At 42.5% G+C, this 15,327-nt stretch overlaps 1 protein-coding gene across 3 annotated transcripts in view; it reads left to right on the forward strand.

The window, feature by feature from the left end:
• Positions 1 to 15,327, forward strand: part of cyth1a (cytohesin 1a) — a 40,000-nt gene that overhangs the window by 2,050 nt on the left and 22,623 nt on the right. The window contains exon 1 of one of the 3 annotated variants that reach the window (XM_035180013.2): positions 3,134 to 3,484. The exons of 1 other annotated variant lie outside the window; for it this stretch is intronic. In XM_035180013.2, coding sequence (XP_035035904.1) covers positions 3,403 to 3,484 — 82 coding nt within the window. In that variant the 5' untranslated portion in view covers positions 3,134 to 3,402. Of the gene's footprint in view, positions 1 to 3,133; positions 3,485 to 9,560; positions 9,834 to 15,327 lie in introns of those variants that run through there. One more of the 3 variants, XM_035180014.2, reaches the window with a different exon arrangement.

A 15,327-nucleotide genomic window follows, 5' to 3' on the forward strand; every position in this document is an offset into this window, starting at 1 on the left:
AAAAAATCTAAAGATATAAATGAGAATTTGAAATCTATCCCTTCAAAGTGTGAGAAAGTTCTCGGAGTTCATCTTCTGACACAACCCAGAAATAAACATCCTGATGACACAGGCAACAAACTTATCCTTTTGCCTTTTTTTTTTATCATTCAATTGATGCAGCTGCACACAAACAAGGATATCAAACCTTTTACATTGAATGGAAATGGAAATCTGGAAGTGCTGCAACTTTACAGGAAGGTGTCACTAAGCCCAGTCAGTCTATATTTAGGTGGTTGAGTTTTTTTCCTTGTGTGGTGTGAGTGTGTTCGGTTGAGCCGTGCCAGCAGAGGTGCTTGTTCTGCTCCCACTACAGACAGGTGTTACTCACTGGAGGTGATGCTAACATTAGGCCGCGGTGTGGGAGTTCCGCCAACACAGAACAACAACCTCTCTGCAGGTTTGCACCCAGCTGGGGAAACTACAGACCTGACTTCTTAAAGACAAACACATGGTCGACTTTCTACTCTGGCAGAAGCAGCTTTTCTCCCTGACTTGTCTGCACTTGTTTTCACTTACTTGTTACAGATGAGTTAAAGCAAAGTCTGATCAACTCCAGGAAGCTGAGAATAAGGGTGTTGTTGCCTGATATGTCCACATGGTGGCATGTTTGCACAAAGATACCTAAAAGGAGCTGAGAACAGCCACTAAAAACATGATGTTTGCAACATGGTGCAGAGGCACATTCACTGATTATTATAATTATAATTTATGTGATTTGAAGGTGTCTTGATTTATAGTAATTTACGAAATAGACGGATTAGGTTCGGATTGAGGATAATTCTTGTTATGCTTCCCCACCCTCCACTTTATAAAAGAATAGAGTCAGTTACCAGTTGAGTTTATACAGGATAACTGCTGTATTGTCACGCTATTGTGGATTTTGAGTGGCCTTTATAGCAATTATGCAATTCTATTATATTTCCACTAGGGTTTGTTGACTTTTTACAATTAATTCATCTGAGCATCTCTGTGATTGTGCCAGATAATAATAAGTCTATATAATGAGTCTATTAGAAGTTAAAGATAGTTATTAATTATATCTTAATCCGGCCCTGTTATTTGAAGAGTGTTTTGGACAGTGAAGCTCCAGAGCAACCAGAGCTTAGTGGGATCTCGTCATTCAGAGAACTATTGCATAAGTGATCATTGAGTGTGGGCAGTCTGGGCACCTATGGGCCCTTATGGGTTTGTCAGTGAGAGCAACTGGTGCTGGGAGTCTCTAATGTCTTTTTGTGCTTTACTTAATATAACCTAGAAGCTTGAGACTCATGAACGGTTTAGTAAACCTACCTACATCTCAATGAATGACCTATAGAACGACCTATCTACCTTAGATAAAATGAGATAAGACACAAGATAAGATAATCCTTTATTTGTCCCAATTTGCAGTGTTACAGCAGCAAGAGGGTAGTCAAAAATAGAAGTCAGTAAGTAATAGTAAATAAACATGCAATACTTATTGTAGGGAAATGTATAAAATGGAATAAAGACTAATATAAACAGTGTAAAAACAGAATATATACAGTGCGAGAATATATACAGTGGAATGGATTGCACATAAGCCATTGAATTGCACCTGCCTAAAAACCGCCTGACCAATCTATCTATCTATCTATCTATCTATCTATCTATCTATCTATCTATCTATCTATCTATCTATCTATCTATCTATCTATCTATCTATCTATCCATCCATCCATCTACTGTATCTATCTATCTATCCATCCATCTACTGTATCTATCTATCTATCTATCTATCTGTGAACATGCAAATGAAGCTGTGTGTGGTGGAGTTTACGAGTGGGTGAGGAATCTGCATGCTTAAAAAAGAGAAGAGAAACATTTGTGCCTGCTTCCCTGTGTCCTCTGCTGCGCTTCCTTCTGTGACAGGGCTGCTGCTCCTCTGGGTGATGTGCAGCTGCAGCGTTTTAAAGTAGCCAGGACTGACTCTGCAGTTCACCCAGGGGTCAGCCTGAGCCACTCGGCCCCGCGGTACTGAACCAGGGCTGATGATGGCCACATCAAAAGTGACGTCACCGCCCATGTGAACAACCAACAAGTGCAGCGAGTGACAGAGCTACCTCATCGCATTCAGCCACGGCCTCCTCGGCCTGTTGCCAACACGCTGCCCTTGATGGCGTGATTGACAGAGAGGGCACGGTCAAAGAGTCTACTAATGACCGAGGGTGAATGAGGGAGGCGGTTGTTAAGGAGACTCTGTGTGATTGACAGGTAGGCTAATTCAGAGTGGCAGGCGGAGCGGACTTGGTTCAGGAGTGGAGGTAAATATTTATCATTTGATCCACATAAGAGGAAGTGATCAATTGTCGCTAATTATGAGCAGATCTGTGCCAGAACCAGACCAATTATTTTTTTTTATGACTGTACAAATCTGTGTGTGTGTGTGTGTGTGTCCATATGTGTAACGTGGCTCCAAAACCCCAAAATGTGATATTGCCGTGGTGAATGACTCCCAATAGCAGTGAAAATAATCGAATCAAAACAAATGGCTCACAGTGTTTTGCCCAGGAGCAAATCATTTCTTCCACCCTGTTGCTAAGCAACAATGAAATCTTGATTTTTATGTACAATGCTGCGAAGCCAAAAAACGACGAGCGACCAGAAGCTAAAAGCAACTGAGGGTAGAAAGGGAACTTAAAACTGCACAGCACAAAACAGAAGCAGCGACGACGGGTCACTGTGATTCTCGTGTTATGTGAAACTTTCAATTTATTCTTAATTGTTTTCTTTTATTTCTTCTGTTGATTTTCGCTGTGATGGTGGTTTTTTTCAATTGGTCCGGCTATGGCAAAAGTCATAGAAAAACACAGATTTGTCTCAAAGGAACATTTTGATATGATTTCACCCTTGCTTCTGTATTTATATGTGCAGTCTGTTGGGTCGTAGCAATATCTGCTTCAATCAGTATGCAAAAGTAGCAAGGGAGTGCAAGTGGGAGAGAGAGAGAGAGAGAGAGAGAGAGAGAGAGAGAGAGAGAGAGAGAGAGAGAACAGAGGAGGATAGAGGGAGGCTGAGACACCGGCACAAAAGGGGAACAGGGAAAAAAGCAGAAGAGATTTCAGCAAGTTGCACATTCGAACCGAGGGAGGAAGAGAAAGTAGGTGAACGTGAAGGGATCGGCCTCCCAGGAGAGAGGAGGGGAATTCATCCAACTGGGAGAACAGGTGACGCCCAGCAGGACCTTACACTTGGGAGTCTCTCTGTGGACGCAATGGTCAGGGGCTCGGAGTGAGCGTCGGAGTCAGGGCCTTCGCAACTTCCCTTTTCCTCCTTCCTACCTCAGTGCGACTCAAGAGGGAGCAACTTCACACATTAACGCACACAGTCCAGACTGCAGCTATGGGGACAGTGAGTGAACTCTGCGTGTCCAGTCTTCAGACGTTCTTGTGTCCAGCTGTGAAGACGCTCCAAGAAGTTCCAGGTAGAGTAAAGTCAGAGCTTTGGGCCATGTGGTGCAAGCTCCATTGACATAGGGTTGTTTTTCTGTTGGTTTAGTTGTTGGTGTGTTGAGTGATCATATTTAAACCATCTTTTACTGTCACTATTGACGGACTTCTCTCCATTCGTGGTGCTTGTGTGGCGACCGGAACAAACAGGCAGTTGGACAGAAATAGCGGGAGCTTCTCATGGCTTAATGAGGCTCCCTCATTTAGCTCAACTTAAACCTCTGCCCCACACACACACACACACACGCTGAGAGAGGCCGAGCTAAAGTAATTACTCCACCGAGCAGATCTAATCTTAAGCAGGTGTCACACACGTTCACAGCCGAACTCATTTCAACTGACTGTGTTCACGGTTAAAGTTGATCCACAAACGACCAAACTGAGAATATCCCCTCTCTTTCCAGTTGATAGTTGACGTGTTGGCGGCGGGGGTTGTGTTTACGGGAGATCACCTCCTAAACCTGGATAAACAGATTTCACTGCTTCCCAGTTTAATTACAGATGGAGGAGCAGGCACGAGTGGAACTGGCTAAGTCTCTTTAGGAGATTGTTTATACTCGCCATCTGTCCCCATGTGTCCAGATTTGCTCTTTAAATCTGTAGTAATACTCTGTGTGTGTGTGTGTGTGTGTGTGTGTGTGTGTGTGTGTGTGTGTGTGTGTGTTGGTTGTTAGGTGTTGCAGCTGTATTACCTTGAAGTGTTGACATGACTTAACCTCCCCGTGTTGTGGTGAATCAGCTGACTGAGTGCGTAGCGATGGGGAAGCGATGCTGTCTCAGTGATTTTAAGAACGCCTGAATCAGCATCGGGCACGTGTTTGAAAGATGGGAAAATTGTCATGAAAACTGAAGAGGGGGAAGTGAATCCGGATTCTTCTGATGACAGCAGCGTTTCTAAATAAAAAATGACGCAGAAGAGCTCAAGTTTTAAAATGTAACAATTCTTCAATTAATATGTCTAAAAACGACCAGACCTACGTTATATATTTTGTTCACTTGTGTACGGACATTATCCAAAATGTTTCCAACAAACCCAGAGGAATCCAGAACAGGACGATTCGTGTCTGTTTACTTTGCCGCTGCTGTAACCTTTGGGCCAAACAATGTATGACCGAGGAAAAACCCACTTAGTTAGCTGTTTTTTCCTTCCACTGTTTGTAGCAATCGCTTGTAATAGATCACGTTTATTCTTTGTCGTTTGCTGTGTGACGTGAATAAAACTCAAACATTACCTCATCTGTGAAGACGATATGCGCCTTAGTCGCGTCAGGCAGATTTTCATCAGCAATGGTGGTGAAGTCAACAACTCCCATGATCCCGTGCTGCTTCACGTCGTTTTCAAAAGGGGTCTTTTGTTATTGTTTTGATTGAGAGACCCCTAGTGGCTGAATTTACTAATTTTATTTAAAAATACTAGTTTGTGAGTTTAATATTCAGCCTCCAGTCCAGTACATGAAGCGGCACATTCACTTCAGCTGTCACCCGCCTGCACGTGTCATAAACTGTGATAACATTAATGTTGTGGTGGCAGCCATTATACATTCTGCACCTCTAATGGTGGGAGGAGGCTGGACGGTGGTGTTTCTGTTTCTACTTTTAATCCTGAATCATGCAAGTGATTCATGTGTGACTCATCTATAACTGGCACCGTCACATTTTATCAGCAGCACGATTACATCGCTCCTAAATATGTACTTATTAACAAGACGTTCTGTCGTGATATTTCTCAGGGGGGTGACTCGTTTGATTTCAGCAGCGTTGTTGCTCTTCCCAACTTTAAATGTTAAACTTAATCTTCACGGGACACAAAGCTGACACAGAGGTGGAGGCGCGTGTTTTACTTATTGGAGCTTTTAATTCAGCTCGATTGAGGCACAGGACGGTTACATGTGTGGTCAGTCACACATTTGCATCTGCTGAGTCGGGCAGGTGTGCCCAGGATTTTCCTGGCCTCTCTGACAGTAGAAATTAGTCATGTGGGCTCCAGGGGCAGCTGGGGACACACTGATCTGTTTGGGAGCACAGACAAGTCCGTCAGCAGCAGCAGCAGCAGCAGCAGCAGCGGCGGTGGTGCTTGTTCGGGAATATTTGCCAAATCAGCTTTTTGTAAAGGAGGGGATGGTGCAGTGACGGCTGTTAAAATGACAAGGCAACATGACTCTACTTACTGTAAGTCCTGTTGTTATTGTGTGATCGTGTAGACATTGTGTTGATATGCCTGCAGACACACTCCCAGCAGGGACTTTTTGATTGCCCAATTGATTATGATGATAATGATGATTTCTTCCTTAGCCTTCAGTCTTCCAATGCAGTGGTTGTGCTCGTGTTTGGTGACCATGTCAAGTGCAGCAATGAACGCCGTGCAAACTGCTGTGAGCCTGGCCTGAGGAAGAGCGACTCGCCAGGCTCCCAGCTGTCCTTCTTCATCAGGCGCTCGCTGCATTTCGCATCCTCCTCCTAAAACTGATCTGCAAAGTCACAGCCTCTGACAGCGGTTTTCCTGCATGCATATGTGCAGGGGCAGGAGCGAGTTCTGCTGCAGGCTGACATTAAGGAAATGTGCTGTCCGAGATATATGAAGAGCATGCTATATTTACAGCATGTTTGTCATTGCAAAGTATTTGGCTGGGTATATATTTTCTTTCCCTCACACACACACACACACACACACACACACACACACACACACACACACACACACACACACACACACACACACACACGCACACACACACACACACACACGCACACACACACACACACAGACACAAGAAAAGTGACATTAAAGCTAAATATACACTCGTATTACTACATGACTCATGTCAGCAATCGAACTGCAGGGGCACACTCCCTCTCGCACAGAAAATTATAGGATGGATTGATCCAAAGGTCTCGTGCATTTAGTCATGCATGGAGCAATAAAACACCAGCAACAGCTTTTGCCAAAGAATGTCTGCTATGCACATAGTAAGCTCCTGTATCTCAATAAGCCTCTTTGGGCTTATATGAGGCTGTTGTTTGTATGTGAAAGAGGCAGAGAACAAAAACAGGCATGTCATCGTGTGAGATGACCCAACACCCTGCAGCGAACAAACCACTAGATGTTTCTAAATGTGAGGATAAATCTGTCTGCGTGACAGTATCTGACCATTAGATCAGTAGTTTTTGTGCAATTTTGCCCAAAATCAAACAAATGGCAAAAATTGTTAAAACATAACCTCCTTTGGTATACGTAAATATTTATGCTTCCCTACATGTTGCTTCTGTCTTTTTTCCTGCTGGTACAACTGTAAATATTGCAAATGATCAGCAGGGGTCACTATTGGCATCTCCTCTCGTAGGATGAGTACAGGTTATTTTCTCGCCCAGAAGACGAGCTCAGACCTTCAACGATGTCACATAGTGTATCTCAACTCAGGATCTGTCACAGCAGTGTTCTGTCTGAAGAGGACAGAGCCCTGTGCTGGTTCAGTGATATGATGACTGTGGAGAGTTGAGCCGTAAGTTGCCTCAGGCGCACACAGCTTGAACCAGTGAGGGGTCTCCTCAGGAAAGCATCAATGTAAAGGCTCATTCCACCGATTTTTTAAAGAATATGATCACTTTACCTGTTGTCGTCTCTGTGCGGAGGGAGTTTTCTCTTAAGAAAACAACCCCATGATATGATTAGGGTCATATCGGCTTGAGTTAGGAGAGTATACACTTTATAAGCCTGTAACAAACTGCGACTGTTGATTTTGCTGCTGGGAAGTTTTTCAGACAGAGCTAATTCTATATATCCTTAAGGAACAATCCATCCATCCATCACCTATCCTACGTAAAGACAAATACTTGATCAGATACGCTCTGTGTTTGCATTGTATTGATAAGTACTGGATGTTTGTTACATTGCTATTGATGAAGGTTATATTTAGATAATGTTTTATTGCCCACCCCTACATGTGCATGACTTTAAATTGTCTGGTGTTCCCGTTTCAAACTATCACTCACTGTTGAAAAAAAGAAGTAAAGCAGAAGAAAATCCTTCAAAGAGTTTCTTCTCTATTTTTTTAACATGCATGAACCAAAACCTCTTTCCACTCCATAATTCAGCGTTCGATTGGATGTTTTCAATAAATTTGTCACGTCTTTGTGCCGACACGGAAGTTGCAAACAATAACTTTGTGTGCTGATATCCACTCATGATCTCTGCTGATCGTTTAAAAAGGTCACGCCGCTCCCTCTGCTCTCACTTGTTCCAGCTTCTTTAGCTCCGATTTACAGCAATGCTCTGGGGAACAGACAAACCCATGACAATGAATTGGAACTTTGTGTGTACGGGGCTCACTTCACAAAGGGCCGCATTGTCCGTCGTTTCGGTTTAGGTCCGCACAACCGAGCCATTCACGTCGCACAGCTTGAAGAAGAGCGCCTGAAATGGAGTGGCTGTGCAGACTGTCGCACTTCTCAAAGAAAGAAGTCTTGATGAAGTCTTCAAACAAGAGGTGAAGCCCAGCATTTGCTGTCGCTACTCAACACGTGTCTTCTCCCATCGTTCGTCTGGTAGAACGACGGTGAGAGAGAAATAAAAGCAGAGAGGAGCTGTTTTCTCCCTCTACCTGGCCTCTTTCATTGGCTGTGAGCGCAGCATTCCTCTTCGACTCATGTGTTCATCAACAGGCAGCCACAAGCTCGGCCTGCTCCTGTCTCACAGCAGCACAGTTGTACTTAGACAAACAGCAGGCTGATAAATTCACTTCTAACAAGGAGATAGGGGACTGTGTGTTGAAACAGACTGAAACATGGAAACAATAAATCCAGAGGGAATGTTTGTGACGAGAAGCTGGTTAAAGTTGCATTGGACATACAAAAACATATGTCTCAGTCTCACCACGATTTGGCAGAACCAGTTTCACCATTAATGACGCATCCAAATGAATGTGTTAGCAGCCTTGAGAGGGTGGGACCACACTTTCACTTGTGTAACAGTGGACTTCGTCTGACTGCACGTACACACACGCGCGCACACACACAATGGGTGATGGTTCCCATGGTGACTGATTTTCAGGGAGTGGGATTTTCCAGGCGGCGTCCAGAACAGTGGACACTCCAGAGTTTGTTCTGGAGGTTGACTTTGATCTAAGTCAGTAGATCAAGGGAGGACAATTCCTGACCCTTTAAATATACACACACACACACACACACACACACACACACACACACACACATCTACTTTTGGCGGATGTGCAATATTTATATGTGTGTATTAATTACACTCTCCCTGCCCCCACTCATTCCTGTCTCAACAACAGGGTGTTTGTGTGTGTGTGCGTGTGCGCGTGTGCGTGTGCGTGTGAGAGAGAGAGAGAGAGAGAGCCGAGGGCAACAGGGTGGGAACGCAGGCGGCACCAAACGCGTCATCTGGCCCATTTTGTGCACCTTCGGGCAGAGCAGTGTCATCAGCAGGGACAGGGGAATGTTACCGGATACGGATCAAGCTCTCCTTCAAAATAAGTCTACCAAATAATAATAATAATTATTATACGCTACTAATTGAACCCCATTTGTAGTAAACCAATACCACGTGCTTATTTATTTTCCTTTATGCTCTTTTATCATTGCTTGCTTGTTGATTCTCATAACAACTCAGCACCGTTTTGTGTACCTCGATTTACTTTTACGAGATGGAGTAAGTAGTCAACTTTTTTCTTGTAAAGCACTTTGGGCTGTGTTTTATGTAACAAAAGTGCTAAATAATAATGTAATATTATTACTAGGATTTTCGGGTTGCAATGGATATGCCTCAATATTATTACATTTGAATGCAGTTAAATCTGAATCCTCGCAAGCATTTTATTACAACCTTTTTTTATAGTTTATAATTCACAACACATGCATCTGCCGTTAAGTGTAATAAACAATGAAAAATAAATACATTTCAATCAATTGGAGCTAAAACACTTTTCTCGTTCTCACCAAAACAACATGTGGGACTGTCAGTTTAAAGAAATTGCTTCGTGGGGGGGGTTTATTATGAAAGTGTGGAAGGGAAGCTCCTCGTGTCTGTGTCTGGCGGGTTGACAGAAAGTCTCGCACAGGAAACATTGGCTGGTTAAAGTCTGCTCAGGCCACTCCTTCAGTCTGCCGACGCGCTCCCAACAACCCGCCACCCGGAGGAATTCTTCACTTACACAATAAGCAACTTTAAAGAAAATCTATACGTCCGTCGATAGTCGATAATCCCGATTGTACTCGACGAAGTTGCCGACGCGGCTGAAACTTTTTGCGGACGTGCGAGGCGCAGACAGACCGACAGCATGGTGTTGAAGTCGGAAGACGGGATCGGTGAGTGAGAGACATTTTCACGTCTTTACCGGAACGTGTGAAGTAGAAAAAAAAGCACATTTACGAGATGTTTATAATTTGTGAGGCGTCAGCAGCTTTTCAAAAAGTCACTCTCAGGAACCAAATGTGTGTGTGTGTGGGGGGGGGCCTTGTTTACAGTGTTTACTCCTCTGCCATTTGTACTATCACTGTGGTTTGTTGTGTTCGCAATCAGATCCTCGCACGATTCATCAGAAGCTGTGGCTTAACTCAGAAGGATAAACTTTTCATGCCTTTTCCTGAATATATGAAATAGACTTAATACAAAAAATGCTACTTAAAATACATATATTGTAATTTGTGTAGTAATAAGAGATTCCACAAAAAGAATGGACAATAAAAAAGTGTTATGTTTTGGTGTTTTCAGAAGCTGACACTGATATTAGGGAGTAATACAATTTGAAAACTGACTAATCAGCTGATATATATTTGAAAACATTGGCATTTATTCCCAAGATGTCATTTCCAAACTGTAAGGACACAAACAAAGTAATTGAGGCTTCATATTTTACAGCTAAACCATAAACTTGTATTATAAATAACTATAGATTAAAAGGTAACACAAATACATGTATTTTGGCACTTTTATTTTATTTAATTTAATATACTGATACAGACCTATGAGACTTAAATAAAACTTAACCAACTGACTAGCAACCAAATACATAGAACTTGAATTGACATAAAATGCAAATGTAATTGTTTATTCTGCATTTTAATAGTTTTCATATGGGTAAACAAACACAGATACTGATATTTCTCATATCTGCCACCACATCAGGCACTATATATTAGTTATTAATTTGATTCATAGACATATTGTAGTATCTGCTCCCTTTCTGTTTATTTTGTCACCATTTAGTATCTGTGAGTCTGTATTGCCAGGCTTAATACTTTTTGTTGTATAGCTGCGTGTGTTATGTATTCATTAGTTTGGTATCATAGTTAGGGCTCAGCCTTTCACGCAGTGGTCACAGTTGAACAGCTTTTGCCTCCGAGGGAACATCCCCAGTGTCAGTTTTCAGCGAGGGCAGCAACAGGTGTGAGAGCAGGCGGTTCACTCCTGCAGTGTCAGCATTGGAGGCAACACATTGTTTCACATGTTGCACTTCAATTTCCTGTATGATCCCTGCTTTTAAATCGCTTAGCTCAGTTTAAAAGTGACATTTCTCCCTCTGAAGCCCGTTCTGACAGTTGTAATATCCCTCTAACCTGTATGAAAAGACGATTGTAACACTTTGACATGAGTTTTTTTTTTTTAATGGAGTGTATTATTGCATTAGCATGAAACGCCTTTGAAGCCTGACAGAAAGCCCTTGTTTCTGAGTGTGACGCCTTCATCCCGTAGCCTCGCAGCATTAATTAGCAGCACCCTGGACCTGCGTCACTATTAATCGTGTTAGTGAACAGTGAACGTCTGACTGACTGATCCCGTTATACGCTGCTGCTCCTTTGTTTTGCTGATGGATTGGGAGAACTTTGCACACACTCTGCCTCCGCGGCCCCTCGGCTCAGCCCGGCTGGCACACAGCTGCATTGTTGGTACATGCACAGAGATGAGAGAGAGACAGAGAGAGACAGAGAGAGAGAGAGGGGGGAACAGTCGATTCTCTTCAACTCCATTTGCCTCTGCCGTTTATGGGGTGGGTGGTCTGGGAAGTTAAAGTAGTTGTCAGTAATGGTTCCCTAATGAGCGGTGCTGAGAGCTCTAATGGGCCCTCCAGAACAATGTGCCCTGCCTGGCACTAATGCCCCGGTGGTTTGACAACTGTCATCCTCGCCCCATAATCACATTTTTAGCCTTCGCTCTGTATCAGTGGCAGTTCTCCTTTTTCCACCCAGGCCAGTTTGAGTTTTTTATAGTTCCTGCAGTAGACAAAAAGTATTTACTGTCCAGTTCATCTGGGCGTTGTAAGTTTTAATGTTTGGTAGCTCAGAAACGCAAAGAAGGCAGCACTGCTGAACTTTTTTAGGAAGGGGTGGTATCACAAGTCAATGAAAAGGGTTAAAAAAATAGTGGTAGATGGTATAGTAATTTCACCACTGTGATCTGTCATGGTAACGTAAAGATACCTGTGGGATTCAACTGTATTCATTGTTTTTTAATCACTTTTTAATAATAGAAAGCTCAAGAATGCTAAAAAATAGCAATTGCCAATCAAATGTTTATTATAAACCAACTAGTTTGATTATTCAAGGTAAAAGCCACAAATACAGTCAAATAATTTGTGATCATATCATTAAGACTGTTATATAGATATTAACGTTATATTATACATTTTCTGGCCACAATCTATCCAAGTGTGTATAAAAAATATATCAATTATTCAACTGACAGAGAACAAATGAACAGAAAACACAAAGTTTGATAAAGTGCTAATTGCTTAAGATTAAATTCCAAATTTCCGGCTGGTTGAAGCTTTTCAATAATGACTTACAGTTTTTCTCTTTGTTATGATTGTAAGTTGAATATCTTTTCGTCCAAGTCGAGTTTCTTAACCTCACCTTTGGATCCAGGAACTTTTCTCACATTTTATAAACTAAAGTATCAAGTGACTGATTAAATGTGAACAAATGCGACTGTAATTTGTTGGCCTTGCTGAAACTTCCTGCTGCCTGTCAGGAAAACAGGAGGATTTATCCGTAGAGCCCTATATACCTGCACACTTACTGTTGACAGTAATGACTGGTTCGCATGTGTCTTTATGTCGACCTGTCGTCACACAGGCCAGGGACAAGCCATATTATCCTCTGTGTTCCACGAATAGATCAACTGGAACTGAACGTTTATCTGAACGAGACAATACTGTAGACAAGAGTGTGGCATACAGCGTTTCTTTCTCCGTTTGTCTGAGCCTGCTGTTCATTTCCCTCTCTTCTCTCCCAGCACTGTTCTGAGTGTGTCTCAGGTTTGTCCGCAGCAGGTACAGACACGCCTGGAGTCATTTTCTTCATACAGGAATAAACTCTGTGAGCCGCCGTGTTGATAAGGCCCAGAAATTCAAGATGGCGGCTGACGGGAGCTCGCTAGCCAAATCATTATGAATGAGTTTACAGCTCAGGGTTTGGTTTTGCTCTGGTAACCTAGTCTGCTCAGCATTATTCTGTGTTTGCGCTGCGGGAAATAGACATAAAACTGAAAGCATGTTTTTCGTGACATGACATACTTCGCTCCTGACATGGATTAGCAGATACTTTTGGCGCTGCTTTCTTTGAACAGTTCTCTAACTCCTATTTTTTCTGCTCCGCTCAAGTTGTGTTGTGATAGATTAGAAGGTTTAAAGTAAGAAAGAACGGTTATTTTACTGCCTTTCCCACAGGATGGGAGGGTTCAGCCACAGCTTTCACTCCTCTGATCTGAACTGCTCACAAACAGGAAGCCGAGAGTTTGACAGTATATGCTTGACGGGAAGCGATGCCCTACAGTTTGTGTGTGTGTGGGCAAAATTTTCTAGACTGCTCTGCTACAGAAAAAGTGAACACAAGATGAGCTGAAAGGGAAGTCAAAATAAAAAAAAAAAGATTTGGGTTCCTTCAGCTTTCTCCTCGTGTGTGTGTGTGTGTGTGTGTGTGTGTGTGTGTGTGTGTGTGTGTGTGTGTGTGTGTGTGTGTGTGTGTGTGTGTGTGTGTGTGTGTGTGTGTGTGTGTGTGTGTGTGTGTGTGTGTGTGTGTGTTTTACTGGCCAGGGAGGATGTTGACAGTAGCACAGCCCCGATAAGAATCGAGGCCAATAGCATCAGAGGACAAAAGCATGCACTGTTGATAGAAATAACTGTCCCGCTTTTCAGGGAAAACAATAAGACAACTCCACATTGGCCTATCAAAACATTCAATGATGATAAACGCCAATGAAATAGAATGGAGATTAGTACAGAAAGCTTTTGTGCGTATAATGATGGCTTGTACGTGTGTGTGTGCGCGCAGCTGCAGGATGTTTGTGCTGTGGAAGTATCTGTATGTTTGCTTTACACTGAAGCAGTGTGTGTGGTGGTGGGTCCAGCTATACGTTCTCCAGCTCCAGTTCCCACCCTGTCACATCCTCTGGTCCCAGCATTCCTGCACAGCAGCGTTACCACTGCGAGCAGACTGGCTGCGAACTCTGTTGGGGGGGTGGCCATTGTTCTCCTGGGGGTCTGACGGCGTCATTTTAAAACAATCTCCATCCAGACAAGTGTCAAATCGTATCAGAATAAATCTCAGCTCATACAAACACACATGAAAATATCACCACACCATTCATGTACACTTGGTGTGTGCCGGTGTAAACAGGAAGCGGTTTATTTAGTTGTAGTTTGTTGCTTAGTTACAGAAAATAACGAGGAACAACAATGGTTAAAAATAAGGGCAGAGATTTATTTTCAGCTATACTTTAATTTGTCAACAACATTGTTAGGGGTGTAGAACAAAAAAGAAAGAAAGATAGAGAAAAGTTCCTGACTTTCTTTCAGATTAAATTTCTTTTTCTTTTTGTGAAATATGGCTAAATTTTCTTTTTTTTAACCCTCTATTAAAACATCTATATTCAGATTCTTAAGATTCAGGAAGTCCTCTTAAAAATCCTCAAAAATGTAAAATTACAAATTACAAAAATATAATTCTCACAGACGCGTGGTTTACAAGTTGGAAAGTTGTCATGGAAATTTGCTGCTGTGCCAGATGACGAACTGTGTTTCAGCAGATGAGACTGTTTCCAATGAGACGTTGTTTCATTTGAAACGAGGCCAAAAGGTTTTCGATCCATTGTTAATATACTTCATATTTAATTTTTTAACAACACAGAGACAAGGCACCTAATCTTTAAATGTGAGGTTTTATCTGTATTTAAAAGACACAACTGCAATTCAAAGTGTTTTGCATAAAACACAGAAAATGTATAAAAGAGGGACAAACAGTAGATTTAAATCAGTTTATTTAAATTTCTTTTATCATAAAGAATCTTAAATGACTTTTTCCTAAAAGCTTCAAATGTTGGTATAACAAAGATATGTTTTTCTGAGGTTTGTGTCTACACTGTTGCTGTTTTAATGTTGAGACACTCGACTTGTCTGGAAATACAGCTTCCTAATGCAGGACATAAATCATTACTTGTCAACAAACACATGGAACCCATACTGGCATTAGTCAGAGGAAGCCCCGTCACTGTGGGACTGCAGAGTTCAGTCAGCACAGCAGAGGGCTCCAGGTTGACTCATCCCACTTCACGCAGACATGAGGCAAGTGCTCCCGTCTGCTCTGTGCTGCCGACGCACCCAAGGCAAGTGTGCAATCTTTTCGGGAATGCATCATTAGCACGGGGGATGATGCTCAGACACCATCCTGAACGTGACAAAAATACATGATTGTCTTCAGCACAGGCTCCATTGTTAATGTGGACTTTTGAGGTAGTAACGATAGTATGACTGGTTGGATGACTGGTCAGGGAAGAGCAGGCCTGGCTTCAAGTGCTGACTCATGA

Source organism: Hippoglossus stenolepis, chromosome 16 (assembly GCF_022539355.2).
Source record: "Hippoglossus stenolepis isolate QCI-W04-F060 chromosome 16, HSTE1.2, whole genome shotgun sequence".
Lineage (NCBI taxonomy): Eukaryota > Metazoa > Chordata > Actinopteri > Pleuronectiformes > Pleuronectidae > Hippoglossus > Hippoglossus stenolepis.